Source organism: Micropterus salmoides, unplaced genomic scaffold (assembly GCF_014851395.1).
Source record: "Micropterus salmoides isolate LMB-PRFRI ecotype aquatic unplaced genomic scaffold, ASM1485139v1 Ms_hic_scaffold_19, whole genome shotgun sequence".
NCBI classification, from domain to species: domain Eukaryota; kingdom Metazoa; phylum Chordata; class Actinopteri; order Centrarchiformes; family Centrarchidae; genus Micropterus; species Micropterus salmoides.
In genome coordinates this window covers 106,489-127,031 of record NW_024041039.1, presented here as the reverse complement: position 1 = coordinate 127,031, position 20,543 = coordinate 106,489, and the positions used below count along the sequence as shown (strand labels likewise).

The 20,543-nt window shown below is 45.3% G+C and overlaps 2 protein-coding genes across 2 annotated transcripts in view; both read left to right on the top strand.

Annotated features, from left to right (window-relative positions):
* LOC119909971 (MAX gene-associated protein-like) overlaps positions 1-16,069 on the top strand; it is a 48,907-nt gene extending 32,838 nt beyond the window's left edge. Inside the window, 7 exon segments of the mRNA XM_038728276.1 lie at positions 995-1,249; positions 1,751-2,556; positions 3,729-3,851; positions 12,418-12,529; positions 13,864-14,065; positions 14,344-14,441; positions 16,026-16,069. Of these exon segments, the coding sequence (XP_038584204.1) occupies positions 995-1,249; positions 1,751-2,556; positions 3,729-3,851; positions 12,418-12,529; positions 13,864-13,961 (1,394 nt within the window). The 3' untranslated portion in view covers positions 13,962-14,065; positions 14,344-14,441; positions 16,026-16,069.
* Positions 16,070-16,772: 703 nt separating this feature from the next.
* On the top strand, positions 16,773-19,902 carry LOC119909970 (classical arabinogalactan protein 9-like). Its single transcript, XM_038728275.1, has 4 exons — positions 16,773-18,107; positions 18,196-18,597; positions 19,546-19,680; positions 19,766-19,902. Exons 2-4 carry the CDS (start codon positions 18,216-18,218, stop codon positions 19,885-19,887), a joined length of 639 nt encoding a protein of 212 aa, XP_038584203.1. The 5' UTR covers positions 16,773-18,107; positions 18,196-18,215; the 3' UTR covers positions 19,888-19,902.
* Positions 19,903-20,543: the final 641 nt, after the last annotated feature.

Genomic DNA, 20,543 nt, shown 5'->3' with positions numbered 1-20,543 from the left:
CTTTTACTCTTTACTCAGTATTTTCTGTGGGCCGGTAATCTACTTTTAATTTCGCTACAGTTTTCTTTCATACCTAGGCTTCGTTAACCGAAATGAGCCGTCAGCCAGGCTGCGCGCTGTTAGGCTGATCAGCGCTGGTCGGGCGCTTCTCACAGCACAGAGCTGGGCAGATGCAAACATTTAGAGAATCAGGCAAACACCTTTCCGGTTATGCGCAGTTTAAGCGATGTCCGACGGTGAGTCCGTAAACAGGATGTCGCCGGTGAAACTAACTTTCACTCAGCAGCTGCCAGCTGTTATTTATTCACAGTCAACAGTCATTTTGGAGATGCACAGAGAGAAAATAGGGCGGATAAAACAGTCCTGGTTTACGCACGACGCTCAGCTTCCTCTGTGTGCTTCAACAACGAGCTGCTCCGTGTTGCTGCCACAATCATTCAGGATGCCCGTAATAAAAGAGGCAGGTAAAAATAGTGGCTGGGCAGCAAGCGTGATATTTTAAAGTGATCAACACATTCATGGAGATGTGAAAAGGAAAATAATTGTTTTAAACAGAAAAGGCTAAATTACAGATCATCAACAAGCAAAGCAAACTGCATTCCCTGGAAATGGCGAAAAAGGAGATTCAGTAATCATCTGGTGAAACTCTTCTTTTTATTTATCTGATCAGATATTTGTGTCTTCGTTTGGAAACCTTTAGTCTAGATGAACATCCTCCTGTGGTTTATAACTTTTCAGCTTGATTTCCTTTCTTGGAACGCAGATATTGATTTTGCTTCACTTCTGTGAGAGAGAACCATCTTGCAGAGACTTCAAATATTTAATCTGTCCGGTCATGTTTAATTGTTGTGTTTCAGACGTTCTGAGTTTATGTGAAACACGTGCTGCTGGACTCGTTCAGCCGGGTGTCTCTCGTGACCCCTTGACGGGTCCTGCCCCTCAGGTTGAGACTCTAATAAATAACCCGTGATCCATCTGGTCTGGTGTGTTTCAGACTGTCAGGTGAGCAGCTCGGTGGTTCCACCTGGAAATCCGGCTTCTAAAGGCCCTCAGCTGTTGATGGTTCAGGTCCCGGGCCCTCACGGGAAGCTTCCCGTACCGGGCCCGGCTCCCGGCCCCCCGCTGCCCCCCTCCACCGGTCAGAGGATGGTGCTGCAGCCGGTCCAGGCAGCGTCAGGCCTTCAGTACTACCGCAGACCGGACGGTAAACTGGTCCAACTGGTTCCCATCAGCCAGCTCAGAACCAGAGGTGAGTACAGGACTGGGGGGGGCGTTAAAGCTGCGGTTAGTGAGGACACATACTGTGAGCGTTTCCACCGCGGTCTGAACACAACCCGGCAAACCAACCAGCTGACGGACGGGCGTCACTGTCCACAAGGAAGGTGTAGAAACCTTCTGATGAAAACTTAAAACATGAACTCCAGAGCAGGAATTCAGCTGAACTCCGTCAGCGCAGGACGAGCCGCACACCGGCTGCAGTTTCCGAGCGGCACGAAGAGACGAGCAGTAACAGAAAAGCACTGGAAGAGCAGGGTGAAGGACCCCTGGGGCCCCGTCGGTACAATAATTAACTAATACTTTGGTCTTTGACTCAAGTATTCTTTCTAATGCAGGACTTTTACTTGCATCAGAGTATTTGTACATTGTGGCGCTGTCACTACTCTTACTGAGTACTGCTGAAGCACCGACATGATTCGCTGTAAACCAGTGACTGACTCCTCCCCCCTCTTTCTGTCTCCTCCCCCTCCAGGTGCCCCCTCCCCCTCGGTCCTCCCTGCTGCACCTCGTGAGCCTGCAGTCGCCGCTGTTGTTGGGAACCAAACACGCCCTCTGACCACAGTGACAACCTCCACCGGCCCCTCCCCCTCCTTCTCCTCCCTGTCTGGCCTCCAGTCCTTCTCCGTGGCCCCCCTCTCGGCCCCGCTCCGGCCCGCCTCTGGTTTCCTGGCCCAGAAGGGGACGTGCACCTTTAAAATCATCCCCGCCGCCTCCAGAAAGGAACCCATTGTCGTCACCTGCCCTAAACTGCCCCCCCGACCCCCCATCAAAGTGGTGACTGCCGCCGGCGCCTTCACCGTCCTCCAGCCCCCCGCCCCCCCGATGAACCTCGTCTCCCTCAACACCTCCGCAGGTGCGAGGGCCGAGCTTGGGGTCAGAACGGCGGCGGTGTCTGCGGCCCCTGTGGCTCCTAAATTCCAGGAGAAACCTGCTTCACCACAAACCACCAACATCCAGACCCCTGCAGGGGCCGCACACAGACCGCCATGCCCTCCTGCTCCAGCACGGTCCGGGTCAGGGGCCACACCCGGACCCCCGCCGTACCCCCCTGCTGACAGGTTCAGCCTTGAGCCGGCCTGCGGCCTGGTGGACCTGGACATCATCTGCGTGGACGACAAGACGGGGCTCTTTACCACGACGGAGACGGAGGGCGGGGCCAAGCGGCCGTCGGACACGGTGGATGTGGAGGCGTCCTCGAGCAGCGAGACGGAGAACTCGTCAGACTTCACGGAAGAGACGGAGAGCGGAGAAGAGACGGGGGAGGTCGTAAGCGTCCACGTAAGAGGAAGCTTTTAAAATCTGTCACAGTAAAACCAGCAGAGGGGTTCAGGGTCGCCCCCAACGGCGGGTTTTAGTACTGGGCTGAAGTATAATTCTGAGGTACTTTTACTGTAGTCTTTCTAATTCTACTCCGCCACAACTCAGACATAGAAATTTTACTTTTCAAATCAAGATTTTACAAACAGAAGTTGATAAAATCTGATCAGTAACACGGCAGCGCAGCACTTTTACTTACTGCAGTATTTCACATTAAATACAGTTTCAAAATGAACTGAACTTATTTTTTCTCGTCTCATAAGAACATTAAAGACCTGTGACGTGCTTTGCTGCTCTGAGCTGCTCAAGTCTGAACGTTACACGATACGAGACTAACCGAGCTGCGCCAGACTTGTGACAACGTCCGGCTTTCAAAACAAGGTGTTATTAAAACCAGGGCGGATCTGTGGGCAGACATTCGATATTCAAAGTTTATTTCTTTGCACCTGACCTCCGCTCACAGCAGTGAACATAACGCTCCCATCAAAGGCCAAAGAAGATGAAGCTGAGCCCTGTGGGAGCTCTTTAAACTGAGAGGATCATTTTACAGATGAAATTAACATGATGAACACAGTTAAATCATTAAATTAGGCCGATTGTAGAAGAAGAGCGTTTAGTTGCTATAATAAAAGGTAAAAGTGAAATGTTCATAGTAACATAGCGCTCATCCCGTCTGCTCTACCCGGACCCCCGTCCGGCTCTCCCGGGTTCTGCTCTGGACCTGCTCAGATTCACTCTTAATTACTTTCGAAGCGTATTTACAGCATGGAAACAAGATTAACTGGATTATCTTCACAGGAAGTATTAAACAGGTTACAGGAGTCCATTAAAACAAACACTACTTTATTCTTTGACGTCGGGTTGCTGGAAAAACATTTCACTGGCTCATCAGCGTTTACATCTGTACGTGTTTCTGATGAAATGGTTTGCTAGAGCACAGATTAAATTTCTTTCCGAGCTCCACCCACCAGTCTCAAACATCCTGTGATACTCATTTACATCTAGATGCTTCTGTGCTTTTACTTTAGTGAAGTTTTACTGGTTGGTTTACTGTTGGTATTTTCACAACGTGGCTTTCCTCGGCTTTGCTGAAAATATTGAGCTGACTTTCTGCTGTTGTTGTTTGTCTGCAGCGCTTAAATCACAACGCACTGGAGAAGCAGCGTCGAAGGAAGATGTGGCAGCTGTTCGAAGGTCTGAGGAGAGAAGTGGGACTGAGCCAGGAGAGGACGTCTAAGGTGTCCACGCTGACGAAGGTCCGACTCGCTCAAACACTAGTTCAGCTTCTTTAAGCTTCTCTGAGTAGAAACGTATGTCAGTGAAATTCTCGGCTCTGCTGCAGACACCTCAGACAGAAGTGGTGGCGTTATTATCAAGGTGAACGGGTTTTGGCCTCTAACTCCCACACAGCACGTTGCACATTTAAAATACACCTTATATCCACGCGGTCCCTGAACTGAACTTGAGTTTTTCTATTTCTTTTGCCTTTTTTTCCCACTGCATAAATGAAACAGTCAAAATGAGCTTTTTCCTCTGTTTCCACAGGATGTGGAAAGACTATGGTGGGGGGTCCGGGGCCTGAGGGGTCCGGTAAAGTAAATTACATGAGTCCATTTACTTTTAACTTTTTATTTCTATCCTGTACAGGCCCCTTATTTTGAAAACCAGACGTTGTCACATGTGCATCCTCCTCGCACAAAATTCATCCAGTCAGTGGATGTGCTTGAGACAGTTCAGCAGAACACCTTCTGCAGACACCTTAAAATGCTTCCACTCTGTCGACATGTCAACTTGACTGTAAAATTTAATCGGTCTTTTGACTCATTAGGCTGGTTGGTTTGGTGAGCTCATTAAGCCTTGAACGTCATAGACGGGTGCATCCAATCGTGAGAAAAGGTATTTAAGGTGGCCAATTGCAAGTTGTTATTCTCTTTGACTCTCCTCTGAAACAACATGGGGGCCTCAAAACAACTGTGAAATGACCTGAAAACAAAGATTTTACACATTATGGTTTAGGGGAAGGCTACAGAAAGCTATCGCAGAGATTCAAGCTGTCAGTGTGTCCACTGTGAGGAACATAGTGAGGAAACGGAAGACCACAGGCACAGTTCTTGTTAAGGCCAGAAGTGGCAGGCCAAGTAAAAATAGAGAGGCAAAGGTGAAGGATGGTGAGAACGGTCAACAACAGCCCACAGACCTCCACCACAGACCTCCAACATCATCTGGCTGCAGATGGTGTCACTGTGCATCATTCAACAATTCAGCGCACTTTGCACAAGGAGGAGCTGTACGGGAGAGTGATGCGGAAGAAGCCTTTTCTGCACGCACGCCACAAACAGAGTCGCTTGAGGTCTGCAAACGCACATTTGGACAAGCCAGCTTCATTTTGGAAGAAGGTGCTGTGGACTGATGAAACAAAGATGGCAAACACTTGCTACCCACAGTAACATTTGGTGGAGGTTCCATCATGGAGTCTTGTTAAAGTTGAGGGTCGCATGGATTCCACTCAAGATCAGCAGATACTTGAGAATAATATAGAGGAATCAGTCACAAAGTTGAAATTACGCCGCGGCTGGATGTTTCAACAAGACAACGACCCAAAACACTGCTGAAAATCTACTTGAGGAACAAGTACAATGTTCCCCAAACCTGAATATCACTGAAAATCTGTGGGGTGATTTGAGGCAGGCTGTCCACGCTCTGCAAACATCAAACCTAACTGACCTGGAGATGTTTTGCGAGGAGGAAATCCAGAATCTAGACACTCACTACAGGCCACAGGAGGCGTCGAGAGGCCGTCATTTCTGCTAAAGGAGGCTCAGCTAAATATTGATGTGATATTTCTGTGGGGGGCCCAAATTTATGCACCTGTCTACTTTCGTTTTGATTTTCTGTTCATCCAGTAAACCTCATTTCACTACTGAAATATTACTGAGTCCTTCAGTTATTTGATAGATTACACAGGCATCATCCAGTCTCTGCTCTGCACCTCCATCACTGTCTGGTTTGGATCTGCCACCAAAAAGGACAGGAGCAGACTACAACGGACAGTCAGGACTGCAGAAAAGATCATCGGTGCCAACTTGCCCTCCATTCAGGACTGATACGTTTCCAGAGTCAGGAAACGGGCAGGAAACATCACTGCAGATCCATCTCACCCTGGACACAAGCTGTTCCAGCTCCTCCCCTCTGGTAGGCGCTACAGAGCACTGTACGCCAAAACCAACAGACTCAGGAACAGTTTCTTCCCACAAGCCTTCACTCTGATGAACAGCTGAATCTGACTCAGTGTCAGGAACAATTCCTGTGCTATAACCCGGTAACTCTGCCTCTAATCAGCCACCTGTTGACTGGTTACTAGGGCTGTCCCCGACTAAGGATTTACATAGTCGAATCAGAATCAGCATGTCCTGCCTGTAGTCGACTGATAGTCGAATCGTGTATTTTTCTCTCTCTCTTGCACACGCGCCTGCCATTCACCGGTCTTGTGCAGAGTTTTTGCCGTGCTGCCGACAGCTGCCTGCACGTCGCAGTTCCTCGCGGGTCTATTTCAAGTAGTCAAGTAGCCGTTCTTTGTGTGGTTCATCAACCTTGATAAATTATCCGAAAGTCCAGCAAGGTGTGGACAACTCGGCACAACACCAGTGAAGCTGGAGCTCCGTCTCTTCAGCAAGTGTTCCTCTGCTGCCACTGCACACACTCAGGCTACGCTTACACATGCTGACGACGCAGGGTTAGGATTACAAGTTTGGATTCATTCACGCACTTTAAAAACATTTATTGGAAGTTTTTTTTTCTTTTTACATGTTTATTTACAGCATTAAACATTGAAATGTGTATTGTAACCGGCTGTATATTAACTTATTGGGAGAAAACTGGTAGTTCTATGTAAAATCAGACGTTGAGCACCCCATATCGCCAAAATGGCGTGATCCTTGTTTTGCTGCGATGCTTCGACTGTGAGATTGACAGTCGAATCAGGCTCCGCCCATCGAAGCATCGAATCTTTGACTATTTGGAGTCAGCCCTTCTGGTTACCACTTATTATTTATTCAATTCAATTCAATTCAATTCAATTTTATTTATATAGCGCCAAATCACAACAACAGTTATCTCACAGCGCTTTTCATAAAAGAGCAGGTCTAGACCGTACTCTGTGATGATATTTACAGAAGCCCAACAGTTCCCACCAAGAGCAAGCACTAGGCGACAGAGGCAAGGAAAAACTTCCTTTTAAGAGGCAGAAACCTCGAGCAGAACCATGGCTCAGGGTGGGCGGCCATCTGCCTCGACCGGTTGGGGTGAGAGAGAGAGAGAGAGAGAGAAAGAGAGAGAAAAGAGAGAGAGAGAGAGGGATGTAAGGAGAGAGAGAGGGGAGGGAGGCAGCCTACACAATATACACACAGAGGTACAGACAGCGAAGGTAATGTTGCTATAAACTAAATGAAAAATGGTACAGATATTTATAATAGTGTTAATGGTAACCATCGTAATGTTAATGATTATAATAACAATAATAACAATAAGACTAGCAACAATAGTCGTTGCAGTAGAGGGTGTCGAGCAGGAACACGGGGGCAGCAGGCGACCCGCAGCCACAGATCCAGACTCCACAGCTCCAGAGCCAGAAAACCTGCAGGAAGTGATAGGAGGAGAGAGGAGAGGGACGAGAAAGCACAAGACTACCAGAAAGGGGAGAAGTTGTGTTAGTAACATGCAATAATGGGATGAGGTTGCATACAGAGGGAGAGAAAGTAGAGGAGAGAGGAGCTCAGTGCATCATGGGAAATCCCCCGGCAGTCTAGGCCTATAGCAGCATAACTAAGGGATGGTTCAGGACTACCTGAGCCAGCCCTAACTATAAGCTTTATCAAAGAGGAAAGTCTTAAGCCTACTCTTAAATGTGGAGATGGTGTCTGCCTCCTGAACCCAAACTGGAACCTGGTTCCACAGGAGAGGAGCTTGATAGCTGAACGCTCTGGCTCCTAGTCTACTTTTGGAGACTCTAGGAACCACAAGTAACCCTGCATTCTGGGAGCGCAGTGCTCTGGTGGGGTAGTAAGGTACTATGAGCTCTTTAAGATAAGATGGTGCCTGACCATTAAGAGCTTTGTAGGTAAGAAGAATGATTTTAAATTCTATTCTGGATTTTACTGGAAGCCAATGCAAAGAAGCTAAAACAGGAGAAATGTGATCTCTTTTCCTGGTTCCTGTCAGAACACGTGCTGCAGCATTCTGGATCAGCTGAAGAGTCTTAATGGACTTTTTCGAGCAGCCTGATAATAAGGAATTGCAGTAATCCAGCCTAGAAGTAACAAATGCATGGACTAGTTTTTCTGCATCATTTTTAGACAGGATGTTCCTGATTTTCGCAATATTACGTAGGTGAAAAAAGGCGGTCCTTGAAATTTGCTTAATGTGGGACTTAAACGACATGTCCTGATCAAAGATAACTCCAAGATTCCTCACAGTGGTGCTGGAGGCCAAGGCGATGCCATCCAGGGAAACTATATCTTTAGATAATGCGTCACGGAGGTGCTTAGGCCCCAGAGCAATAACTTCAGTTTTATCTGAGTTTAACATAAGAAAATTACAGCTCATCCAGGTTTTAACATCCTGAAGGCACATTTGAAGTTTAGCTAACTGATGAGTTTCATCTGGCTTGATCGATAGATATAACTGAGTATCATCTGCATAACAATGAAAGCTTATGGAATGTTTCCTGATAATATTGCCTAAAGGAAGCATATATAAAGTGAAGAGGATTGGTCCAAGGACAGATCCTTGAGGAACTCCATGAGTAACTTTGGCGTGCATGGAGGACTCATCGTTAACATGTACAAACTGAAATCGATCTGATAAATAGGACTTAAACCAGCTTAGAGCGGTTCCTTTAATGCCAATGAAATATTCCAGTCTCTGCAATAGGATCTGATGGTCAATGGTATCAAATGCAGCACTAAGATCTAATAAAACCAGTACAGAGACAAGTCCTTTGTCTGATGCAATAAGGAGGTCATTAGTAATTTTCACCAGTGCTGTCTCTGTGCTATGATGAGCTCTAAATCCTGACTGAAAATCCTCAAATAAACTATTGCTCTGTAGAAAGTCACACAGCTGTTTAGCAACTGCTTTCTCCAAACCTTAGAGAGAAATGGAAGGTTAGATATAGGTCTATAGTTTGATAAAACATCCGGATCAAGTTTGGGCTTTTTCAGAAGAGGTTTAATTACAGCTACTTTAAAGTACTGTGGTACATAGCCTGTTGATAAAGATAGATTGATCATATCTAGTATAGAGGTGCTGACTAAGGGTAAAACATCTTTAAGCAGCCTAGTCGGGATGGGGTCTAAGAGGCAGGTTGATGGTTTAGATGAAGAAATTATTGAAGTTAGTTGGTAAAGATTGAGGGAAGCAAAACAGTCTAAACATGTATCTGGTTCTACAGCTGTTTCTAAGGTTCCTGAGTTAAGAGATAAGTTGGTGCCAATTGAGGGCAGGTCTTGGTGAATTTTGTCTCTAATAGCTAGAATTTTATCATTAAAGAAGCTCATGAAGTCGTAACTACTGAGAGCTATGGGAATACTTGGCTCAATAGAGCTGTGACTCTCTGTCAGCCTGGCTACAGTGCTGAAAAGAAACTGGGGTTGTTCCTATTTTCCTCTATTAATGACGAGTAGTACGCTGCTCTGGCATTACGGAGGGCCTTCCTATAAGTTTTAAGACTATCTTGCCAAATTAAACGAGAATTTTCCACTTTGGTGGAACGCCAATTCCTCTCAAGTTTCCGTGATATTTGCTTTAATTTGCGAGTTTCAGTATTATACCATGGAGCTAACCGTCTTTGTTTTAGTATTTTCTTTTTTAGAGGGGCTACAGAGTCGAGTGTCATTCGCAGCGAGCCAGCAGCACTATCAACAAGATGATCGATTTGGGAGGGACTGAAATTAGCATAGGAGTCCTCCATTACTTTGTGACTAGATAATGTATTTAGAGCTGATGGAATCGCATCCTTAAATTTAGCTATAGCGCTATCAGACAGACATCTTGTATAGAAATTTTTGCCCAATGGCGAGTAGTTCAGCAATACAAACTCAAAAGTTATCAAACAGTGGTCGGATAAAGAGGGATTCTGTGGGAACACCACTAAATGTTCAATTTCAATACCATACACCAAAACAAGGTCGAGGGTGTGGTTAAAACAGTGAGTCGGTTCATGAACACTCTGAGAGAAGCCGATGGAATCTAACAAAGAGATAAACGCAGTACTGAAGCTGTCATTCTCAACATCCACATGAATATTAAAATCCCCTACAATAATAACTTTGTCCGTTTTAAGGACTAAAGTTGACAAAAACTCTGCAAATTCAGATAAGAATTCAGAATACGGGCCAGGTGCTCGGTACACTATAACAAAAGAATTGGTTGCAGTGATTTCCAACTTGGGTGCGAAAGACTAAGAACAAGACTTTCAAATGAGTTATAATTTAGTTTAGGTTTAGAGCTGATTAATAGGCTAGAGTGGAAGATAGCTGCAACTCCACCTCCTCGGCCTGTGCCTCGAGGAATGTGAGTATTAATATGACTGGGAGGGGTGGATTCATTTAGGCTAACATATTCTCCATCACCCAGCCAGGTTTCAGTAAGACCAAACAAATCAATATCATAATCTGATATTAGTTCATTTACTAGTACACCTTTAGAAGAGAGAGATCTGATGTTTAAGAGTCCACATTTAACTCTCCTATTCGTTTGCACTATTGCTCTTGTGGTTTTAATTTTTATGAGGTTTTTATGCACAGCTCCTCTTCTGTTTACCTTTTTAAATAATTTCGATGGTCGGGGGGCAGACACCGTCACTATAGGATTTTCACTAAGTAACTCCTGAAATGGAGGAGCAGAGAAGTGTGTTAGACTGCGACTCTGCGTAGGGTTTTGGGTGGGTAACTGCTGAAAAAGAAGGGCAGAGAAGTGTGTTAAACTGCGACTCTGCCTCCTGGTCTCAACTCTGGGTTGTCATGGATTTGGTCCACTAATAAACTTGGCCAGATTTCTAGAAATGAGAGCTGCTCCTTCCCAAGTGGGATGGATGCCGTCTCTCCGGATCAGACCAGGTCTTCCCCAGAAAGTCTGCCAATGATCAACAAAGCCCACATCGTTTGCTGGACACCACCTCGACAACCAGCGGCGGAATGACGACATGCGGCTATACATGTCATCACTGGTCAGATTTGGCAGGGGTCCAGAGAAAACTACGGTGTCCGACATTGTTTTTGCATATGTACACACCGACTCAACATTAATCTTAGTGACCTCCGATTGGCGTAACCGGGAGTCATTACCGCCGACGTGAATAACAATCTTACTGTATTTACGTTTATCCTTAGCCAGCAGTTTCAAATAAGACTCAATGTCGCCCGCTCTGGCCCCAGGGATGCACTTAACTATGGCCGCTGGCTTCGCTAAATTCACGTTTCTCAAAATGGAGCTGCCAATGATCAGAGTTGGTTTCTCAGCGGGTGTGTCGCTGAGTGGGGAAAATCTGTTAGAAACGTGAACAGGTTGATGATGCCCCGTGGACTTTGAAGCTTACGACTATTCCTCCTTCGGACAGTCACCCAGCCCCCCCCTTTCCTGGCTGCACAGGGGATGCCGGAGGACGGCTACCAGAGGCTAACTCAGGCCGTTCCGCACCGACTACCGGGGACTGGCTAGCTACAGTAGCTAAAGACTGATCTACCAAGGTGCGGAGCCGGACTTCTAAATCACTGAGCCTCGCCTCCATGTCTATAAATAAACTACACTTATTACATGTACCATTACCGCTAAAGGAGGCAGAGGAGTAACTAAACATCTGACAGACCGAGCAGGAGAAAGTAGGAGAGAGAGAGGGAGAAGGAGAAGCCATCGCTAGCTGCTAAGCTAAAGTCGCTAACGGCTAAGCTAAAGTACTGTAGCGTCAGCTACCAAAACTTTAGAACAAGTATGAGATTGAACAGCAGTCACTAAAAGATGGAAAGAACTGTGAGTGCTTAGGCAAAATTACTGTAAAGAATAAGTGTTTAGCGAACAGTTGGCCGCTGTAATCTAACAAATGTAACTGTTATTTAGCGAGAGCAGCACAACACGGTACCAAAACACAAACACCGGAAACGGAAATGAGTCGACACGCTTACCGCAATACGTCAGCAATACGTCAGCAATCAATTGGGATTGGTGCAAGCAATTCTCACCATTCTCTATTTCAGAGCTGTTCATACGGTCATACTGTAGATACATCCTTTGCACTGTGCTCCATCACACTGTGTACATTTATGTGTACCTGTATATCACCTCCACCTCTGACATGTAAATAATAATGTCCTGCATCCTTTGCACTCTGCTCACTGCACTGTTATCTCAATCTGTCTATTTTGTTCATAGTGTGTATATATGTGTTGTCTACACTGTAGCCTGGGTCGGAGATATTTTATTATTGTGGTGTTGTATGATTAAGCACATCGTGAGCATTCAATCCAGAGTCAAATTCTTCGTATGTGGACACGTACCTGGCAATAAAGTTGATTCTGAGATCAAAATGAATTGCTGATCCAAACATCCAATTATTTATAAATGAAAATCATGGAAATTGTCGGGGGTACCTAAACTTTTGCAAACGACTGTAATTTCAGCATCCAAACATTTGCTGCATCCCTAACTTGCAGGTCTAGTTTCTTTTTCCCGTCTTCACCAGTCACCTGCTGCTCTTTTTACAGGTTGGACTGCGTTACACTCCGTGTTTCTAGTTACCGGCTGACAGCTGGTGGTGTTGTCTTGTTGCAGGCGGTGCAGGTGATCCAGCAGCTGAGGAAGACAGAAACAGATCTAGAGAAGAAGAAGAGGAGGCTGATGAAGAGGAGAGACGACTTCCTCACCACCATCGCTCCATCAGCAGGTAGCTCTATTTATCAGAGGCTTATAATATAAATCAGCAGAAGAATAAACATGACACCAAAATAAATACTGACTACAGAAATGAAAAGGGGACCACACAGATCTGAGCTAGCTTAGCTTGCACTAACCTGACAGAAACTAAGGCTGCATTCAGGCCGCACACCAAACTGACCCAAATCAGATTTTTTTCTGACAGTGTGAACAGGTCACGCAGACACTGATCTGTTCCAGTTCGGATTTGAGCCACTTTCATATGTGGTCCAAATCAGATCCAAGTCTGATTGTTTGAAATCCGACCTCAGTCTGGACGTCAAATCGAAGTTCATGTGACTCTAAAGCGACCGTGACCACAGTTCTGCTCTAGGTGGAGCGGCGGTGAACGAAAAGATCCACAAAAACCAGAATTAAAATCCGTGTTTGGTTTGTTCTTTCATTATTTTCTTTAAAAACCAAATCAGAAAAACCAAAAACACAGAAACAGAAAATTCAAAAATGTGCAGTTTCACTGTATTGGTGGGGTCCGGGGGGGTCCGGGGGGTCCGGGAACCAGTCAGTATCACCATTTGCCTCAGGGAGCGTGCCGACTGCACGCTCCCTCAAAACTTGCAACATCTGTGGCGTTGTGCTGTGTGATGGAACCGCACATTTTGGAGTGGCCTTTTATTGTGACCAGCCTAATGCCTTTTTTGTGGCCAGCCCTAAGGCCTTTTATTGTGGCCAGCCTTATTGTGGCCAGCCTAGGGCCTTTTGTTGTGGCCAGCCTAGGGCCTTTTGTTGTGGCCAGCCTAGGGCCTTTTGTTGTGGCCAGCCTAAGGCACACCTGTGCAATCCCCATGCTGTCTGATCAGCATCTTGATATGCCACACCTATGAGGTGGATGGATTATCTGGGCAAAGGAGAAGTGCTCACTAACACAGATTGTGGCAGATTTGTGAACAATATTTGAGAGAAATAGGCCTTTTGTGTACACAAAGAAAGTCTTAGATCTTTGAGTTCAGCTCATGATGAATGGGGACAAAAACAAAAGTGTTGCCTTTGTAATTTTGATCAGTGTTTGAATCTGTGTTGATAAATTGTTTGAAATAAGATGCTTGCCTTTGGTGTGGGAGACCTGGGTTTTATTCCCACTGTGAGACGTCCACCATTGTGTTCCTGAGCAAGACACTTAACCCCTAGTTGCTGCAGAGGTGTGCGACCTCTGACATGTATAGCAATTGTAAGTCGCTTTAGATAAAAGCGTCAGCTAAATGAATAAATGTAAAAAATGATCCTGATCTCCATCAAAACCTTTAAACAAGGTTCAGCTCTGCCATGTTTTTGTTTGTGTTTGTTCAGAGCGAGGTGGGCAGGTGAGCCGCGGACACCGGCGATCACCTGAGCGTGTCGCCAAGCTGCCAGAGAGAGGCGGGACAGGAAGTACAGATGCAATTTGATAGAGGTGGTCGATCTGTTGGACGAGACGGACGAAGTGACGGACAACTCGTCTGACGAGGAGCGAGTCGTCACCAAGACAACCGGCGTCCTCCCCGTCACTGACGTACGAAAAGATCCTTTTCAAAAACACATAAATATTCAGAATATAAATGAAACAATAATTTAAGAAATTATAGAAACTCAACTTTTTCTTCCCTATTTAATTTTAGAACCGAGGAGTTTATTTTTATTTCATTGTAAAAATATTTTTGACGTTATGAGAGAAAAGTAATAATAAATAAAAGGTTTTGATTGTGTGTAAATATGAATGTGATGTTAAGAGCGAGCTGTGATTGGACACAGACCAACGTGTCATCATGGCGTCTCTTGTATTTGTGCCAGGCGGCTCTTGACGAGGTTCTGAGCGTTGACGTGGAGACGGTGGAGGAGGAGAGCGGTCAGCTGAAGGCGGCTCAGAGGACGCAGCCGAGCATCCCAGAGTAAGACCTGATTCACTTCCTGTCTGATCAGCCTGAGGTCATCATGACATCACTGAAATGGTTGTGTCTGTGGCGCTGCCTGAAAATCCGTTTTATTTTGTTTGTTCGTTATGTTCAGTTCATCAGTACCTAAAAAACGAAGAGGGATGTTTTTGAACAGATACCGATTTTGATATTTGAGGATTTTAAAATCCGATAATCTCCTTTATTTATTTATTTATTTTTTTGTCAGAAACACAAAATCGTAAACAAAGAGTATCTCTAACGTGTGTTAACACGACGTCATTCAGTTAAAAAATAAACGTTGCAGCTGATCATGTCAGCTTTGTGGTGGATTTGTGCTGCAGAGCGCCCTCTGGTGGCCAAACTACACATGGATAACACTCAGAACGTGATTAAAAGGATCTGTCTCCTTGTTCCTTTCATTTATCTGCTGTTATAAACACAGATACCGTTTGATCTTCACTTAGCTCACATCGGTACCATCTCTCTGTTGGAACTTGTATTTGAACGTCACCGTCTCGCACTGAAGTGCAACTTTAATTTCACTTCACATTTTAACATGTCCCTTTTTTCTTTATCCAGTTTCCAGCTGCCGTCACATTTATCCTGCTTTTGTACATTTTTGTTTTGCTGTTTGTTGCAGTTAATCGACAGTTTAATTGCACAAAATATAGATGCATCTAAACTGGTGCCGGGCAACGATTAAAATCTTTAATGGCGATTAATCTCATGGTTATGCCCAAAATGGAATGATGAATCCTAAAGTAGTGCTTTGGCACTTTTAATTTAAGTGTACTGCTGTATACACTAAAGTGCAGTAACATATGGTTTGCTTTAAACAGATTTTTCCCTTCACACAGCAGCTATAAAATATTTCCTGTAAATCTGAACTTAAACATCAATGTGATCAAATCAAAAGTTAAACCGATGCTGTCGGGGCTTTACCTTTTATCCAGTCTGAAGCCTCCCAGCTAATCATTCAATTCAGAGTAACAGTCACTTATAGAAACACCTGATCAGACAGACAGCAGTTTGTAGCTGATCAGCCTCATTAAAACGCCTCGATAATTTATTTTATTTAGAGGTTTTCCTGCTGCTGTGCAAACATTTTGTTATTTCAGAAAATATACATTAATACTGATCCTGTTCTGAATGTAATAACTAAGTGTTGATAAGAGTACTCGCCCTGACCTTTGACCTCTTCTCACTGTTTCTTGTTATAATTTGAAAAGTGAAGAGATTAAAGTTTGAGTTCATTATTTTTATCTCTTAATGATTTTAATGAGAAAGTTTTAAAGCCAGCGTTTGAAACTGTCTCATGGCTCATAAATATTTAAGTCAAAGAGCAAATCAGGGTGACGGAGTTCAGTAAGACACACAGGTGAGGGGACACAGGTGAGGTGAGGGGACACAGGTGAGGTGAGGACATACAGGTGAGGGGACACAGGTGAGGTGTGGGGGGACACAGGTGAGGTGAGGGGATACACAGGTGGGGACACACAGGTGAGGTGAGGGGACACAGGTGAGGTGAGGGGACACAGGTGAGGATAAACTGCCACGTTGTCTGTTTTCTGTGAACAGAAGCAGTCCAGGTGTGAAGAAGGTGGTCGTTCCTCGGAGCGTCACAGCCGCCTTCAAACTTCTCAGTTCAGTCATGAACACCAAAAAGTATCCAAAGACAGTTCTGCTGAAGCAGGTAAGAAGCTACAGGATGCAAATACATCCATGCATGGACGATTTGACTAAAGGGAAACAACGGGCTCAAGTTGCCGACACAGCCGGTACAAAAGAAGCCGTGAGGTCTCCCTTCGGTCTGTGGACCGCCGTTTTGAAGCCTCCATTTTGGCCATCGCCATCTTGGTTTTTAGAAACAAGGCGTGACCATATTTGGACAAGAGGGTGGAGCTAGCTAGCTTGGTAGCAAGGTGCGTCTGTAATTCACGTTAGCTGGGATGTTAGCTGGGATGCTAATTTTAACTAGTGACAAACAGGCTTAAAACAAAACGTACTTCCTGAAAAATGAGCAGCCGACTCCTGGTAAGCTTTTTAGCGGCACTAGTTAGATGTACAAGAACAGCGGATACGAGTTGCCTCTGTCCTGATTGACAGGTCGCCAAATCAGCTTGTAGCCCCGCCCTAAAGCCTCCCCTGCTTCCTGGTCTCTGTTCCTCTAAATGGGACCATAATTTACTAAATGAACATCATGCTGTGTTGAAGAAGACTTGAAACTAGCGACTGAGACCAGAAACTCATCAGGAAAGTGTTTACTGAGGGAATAAATCAGCTGACAAGTAGAAACATTTTCTCACAGACTTCTATACAATCACACTTCTTTCTGCAGGAGTCGCCCCCTGCTGGCCGCTAGAGAGGACGCAGGTTCAAGTCGCCCCCTGCTGGCTGCTAGAGAGGACGCAGGTTTAAGGCTTCACTTTCAGACCTGGAGGTTCCTGTTTGGTTGTAGCACACAGCATAACTCAGTGGCTGTATTTGAAACCGCCTACTATACTATTAGTACGTACTGATTTGGCCCATATGTAGTATGCAAACAAAAGCAAAATCTGCAGTATGGCAAAAATGCTCGGATGGCGTACTGATTCGGGAAAAATCTCCAGTATGCCTTGGACCAGTCTACCTCGCGTACTGTGGCCCATTATGTAAAGCGCTAGAACTGTAACAACAACAGAACTTTTTTTACAATTTTCAAATGCTGTTTCATCACTAAATCCACTTCTAACAAGTTTGGAAGCGAGAAATCAACTGTGTAGATTTTAAATATCGGCAGTTTTAGGGAAATTGTTGGCGAATCGAGAATGTGCTTGAAAGTTTTCAGTGTTCAGAAGCTCCGCAAATGCAGCGGGGGAAGCTAACGAGCCGGCCCGCGGGCAACAACTTGAGAGTACAGATCTGCAGCTGTGAGACAGTTTAAATGTTCGTACCGGTGTTATTCTGTCATTACAGTCTGAGTAATGTTGAAACGTTAAATAAAGAGACATCTGGCTCGTGATGGGCAGGCTTGTGTAAGGTAGAAGCACTTTGACACAAAAATAAACAACAATAGCAGTATGAAAGGGGACTGTTTATTATCATTAATCTAAATAGACCTTACATTGTTGTGTTTTAGTACTTTCTTTTTATTTGCTTTTATCTTATATAATTCTTATTTATGCACCAATATACCGAAGCAAACATCTGCTACAGATCTCTGTCTGTACTCTGATTGGTTTTTCATTACTAAATGCCTTTTAAAAATATGTTATTTAAAGAAGAATAAATTCACAGTGCACAAACAGTAATCAAATTTAATATTCTGTTTTACAGCAGCAAAGTAATAATATGAAATCAGTGTCTCACTGGAAACAGCTCCACTTACTTCCAGTAACGGGCAGAGTTACGGTCACCTGGTGAAATCTGCTCTCCGCTCACTGAGCCCCTCCCCTCCTGTCTCAGCTGCAGCGTGGAGGCTCGCTCTTCTATTGGCTACTGAAAATGATTGTTCAGGCCTTTAACTCGCGCTCAGTGAGCCGGTTTGGTAAGCTGTCTTTGTGTTTCAGGCTCACAAGGAGATCCAGACTCTGCAGAACGAGGCGGCGAGACTGAAGAGTCTGAAGATCTGTCTGAACCAGCAGAGGAACGCCTACATCAGAGAGATCGCCCGAAGATCAGGTGAGGAGGAGGAGGAGGATGAAGCTGTAGGAGTCTCACGTCAGCTAAAACCCAGGTGAGATTTAACCCGAGCTGTTTGTGTCTGCAGGTAAAAGTGAACGGAGGATCATGAGGACGCTGCAGCACCCGGCATCCAAACAGAAGAAGGTGGGGAAGCGGGAGAGACACCGTGCAGCCAATCACGTGCCGGCAGGAGACACGATCGATGATGACATTGTAATCATATCCTCCGACCTGCCGCAGCAAACTCCACAAGCTCCTCCCACTCTTGTTTCTGCCCCGCCCACCAGCACACCTTCAGCCACACCTTACCAAACACCGGTCCAGCAGCCTCAGAACAACAGTCAGAAGGTCTTGCAGGTGACTCCTCCCGGTGCATCCCCCAATGCATTAGCGGGGAGGGACAGGCCGAGGACTATCCCCAACATCCTGTCCCGCAGTAAGAATCCAGCTCCGCTGTCGCCCCTGCTCACAAAGACTCACAGCGAGGGTAAGTCTGGAGGAGAACTGAACTGGAGATGTAGTGATTGATTATTGATCTGGTGACAACAGGTCTTGACAACACATGACGCTAACTGACCAACTAACTAACTTTGAATTGCCCCTGGAGGTTGTTCCACTGGTGTCTGAATGGTGAATGCGATGGAGTGTAACAGCGCTTTGAGTGAGTGCAAAGACCAGAAAGGCGCTGTACAAATACAGAACATTTACTAATTAACTCTCTGACTAACTGACCCACTAATGTATAATTTATACTTCTGCATCGAATCGACGGCGTAGCCTCTGCCTTAAGCTCTGTGATTGGTCGGCTGGCTAGCCTCGCAATGCCTCTGAGCCGACAGGAAGTGCTTAGGAGTAAATTTTACTGGCCAATCCTGCGGCTGGAACACGGAGGATCGATATATTTGAGCATCACAACTGGAGTGAAAGGACTCGTTTCACCATCACACTGTGATCCATTCGGTCGAGAACATTTGAAAAGGCTACACAAGCCGCACATTCACAATTTTATTGCCATTCACGTTAGCGGAGCGCTAAACCAGAAGTTAGCCTGCTCGGCTGGCAACAGTCAACACAGTGGACGCTGTAGCGCCACCGCCATCTAGCGTTTGTAACTGCAGAATGATGGAGACACCAGTGCACAAGTACAAAACGTGCGTAGCAACACACGTAGGAGTAAAAATCAAGCTTAACCAACTTACATTTATTCATTTAGCTGACGCTCTTATCCAAAGCGACTTATAGTTAGAGGTCGCACGCCTCTGGAGCAACAAGGGGTTAAGTGTCTTGCTCAGGGACACAATGGTGGATGGGTCACAGTAGGGGGTTGAACCCGGGTCTCTCACACCAAAGGCAGGCATCGTATCCATTGCGCCATCACCACCCCTTACTGTTGTCTTTGTGTTGATTTCTTTCATGTCTTCTTTTGTTTTTCTAGAGTTGCCTTCTTTTCAGGCTCTGGTTCCGGCTGATGTTCTATCCCTTGTCAGCGCCACATTGCCAGGGCAGCCGGTCCTGACCCTGAGCCCGATAATGACTGGGCCGACGGTTCTACAGACGTCTCCTACACCAGGTACTGACCGCTCACTGTCACTCTGTTTCCACCCTGCTTCAACATCCTCTTATTTTGAAGTAAAACATGTTCTTCCTGTCTGTAGGCTTGGCCTCAGTCACCCTCAACTTCCCCAGTCTGACCAATCAGCAGATCCATCTCACCTCACTGCCCCACCCCCCAACCGGTAAGAACTGCAGTAGCTCCGCCCCCCCACAATGTCACTAACCTCTCGGGTAACTAAACCAACTACTACATAACTATTGTCACGCGTAACAAAACTCACCTCACAGGTAAATAAACTAACTAACCAACCAACCAATGAAAAAAAGCTGGCTCCTCTTTATAGAATTTTGGGATTTATTTTAATAAGCTATTTATCATTCGAGGAGTTGTACTTTGTGCCCGTCCTTGGGATGTAGTTTGACCCTTGCTAACCAACGAAACCAATGTCACAGTAACTGAATTAACCTAATAGCTAAACACTAACATCAGATGTTACTTAATGAATTAACTAAACATTCTCACAGTTAACTGAACTAACTGACCAATCTCCCTTGTAACTAAACTAATTAACTACCCGACAAACGATACACTATAACCTCACATTTCTAAACCAATGAAATCCTGAACTAAATAACCAACTTTATGCCTAATGAAGCTGTCTAGCCACGAACTTACTAATCTTAACGGATTGTCTAACTTAACTTACGGACACAATAGCTAACTAAGTTTGAGCTCAACTAACTGATCATTTAACTGAATTACTTGACGACTGAATGACCCACTAACAGACCCATCGCAAACTTGCTCACTAACTCACCAACTAACTTACTAACTCACCAACTGACTAACTGACTGACTTATCAACTACTGACTAACTC

Excerpts from the sequence above, each read along its gene's own strand:
- LOC119909970 (XM_038728275.1), top strand. The coding sequence starts at position 18,216 with ATGAGGACGCTGCAGCACCCGGCATCCAAACAGAAGAAGGTGGGGAAG. Across the intron at positions 18,598-19,545 it reads CACAAAGACTCACAGCGAGG|AGTTGCCTTCTTTTCAGGCT; the intron begins GTAAGTCTGGAG and ends TTGTTTTTCTAG. Across the intron at positions 19,681-19,765 it reads ACAGACGTCTCCTACACCAG|GCTTGGCCTCAGTCACCCTC; the intron begins GTACTGACCGCT and ends TCCTGTCTGTAG.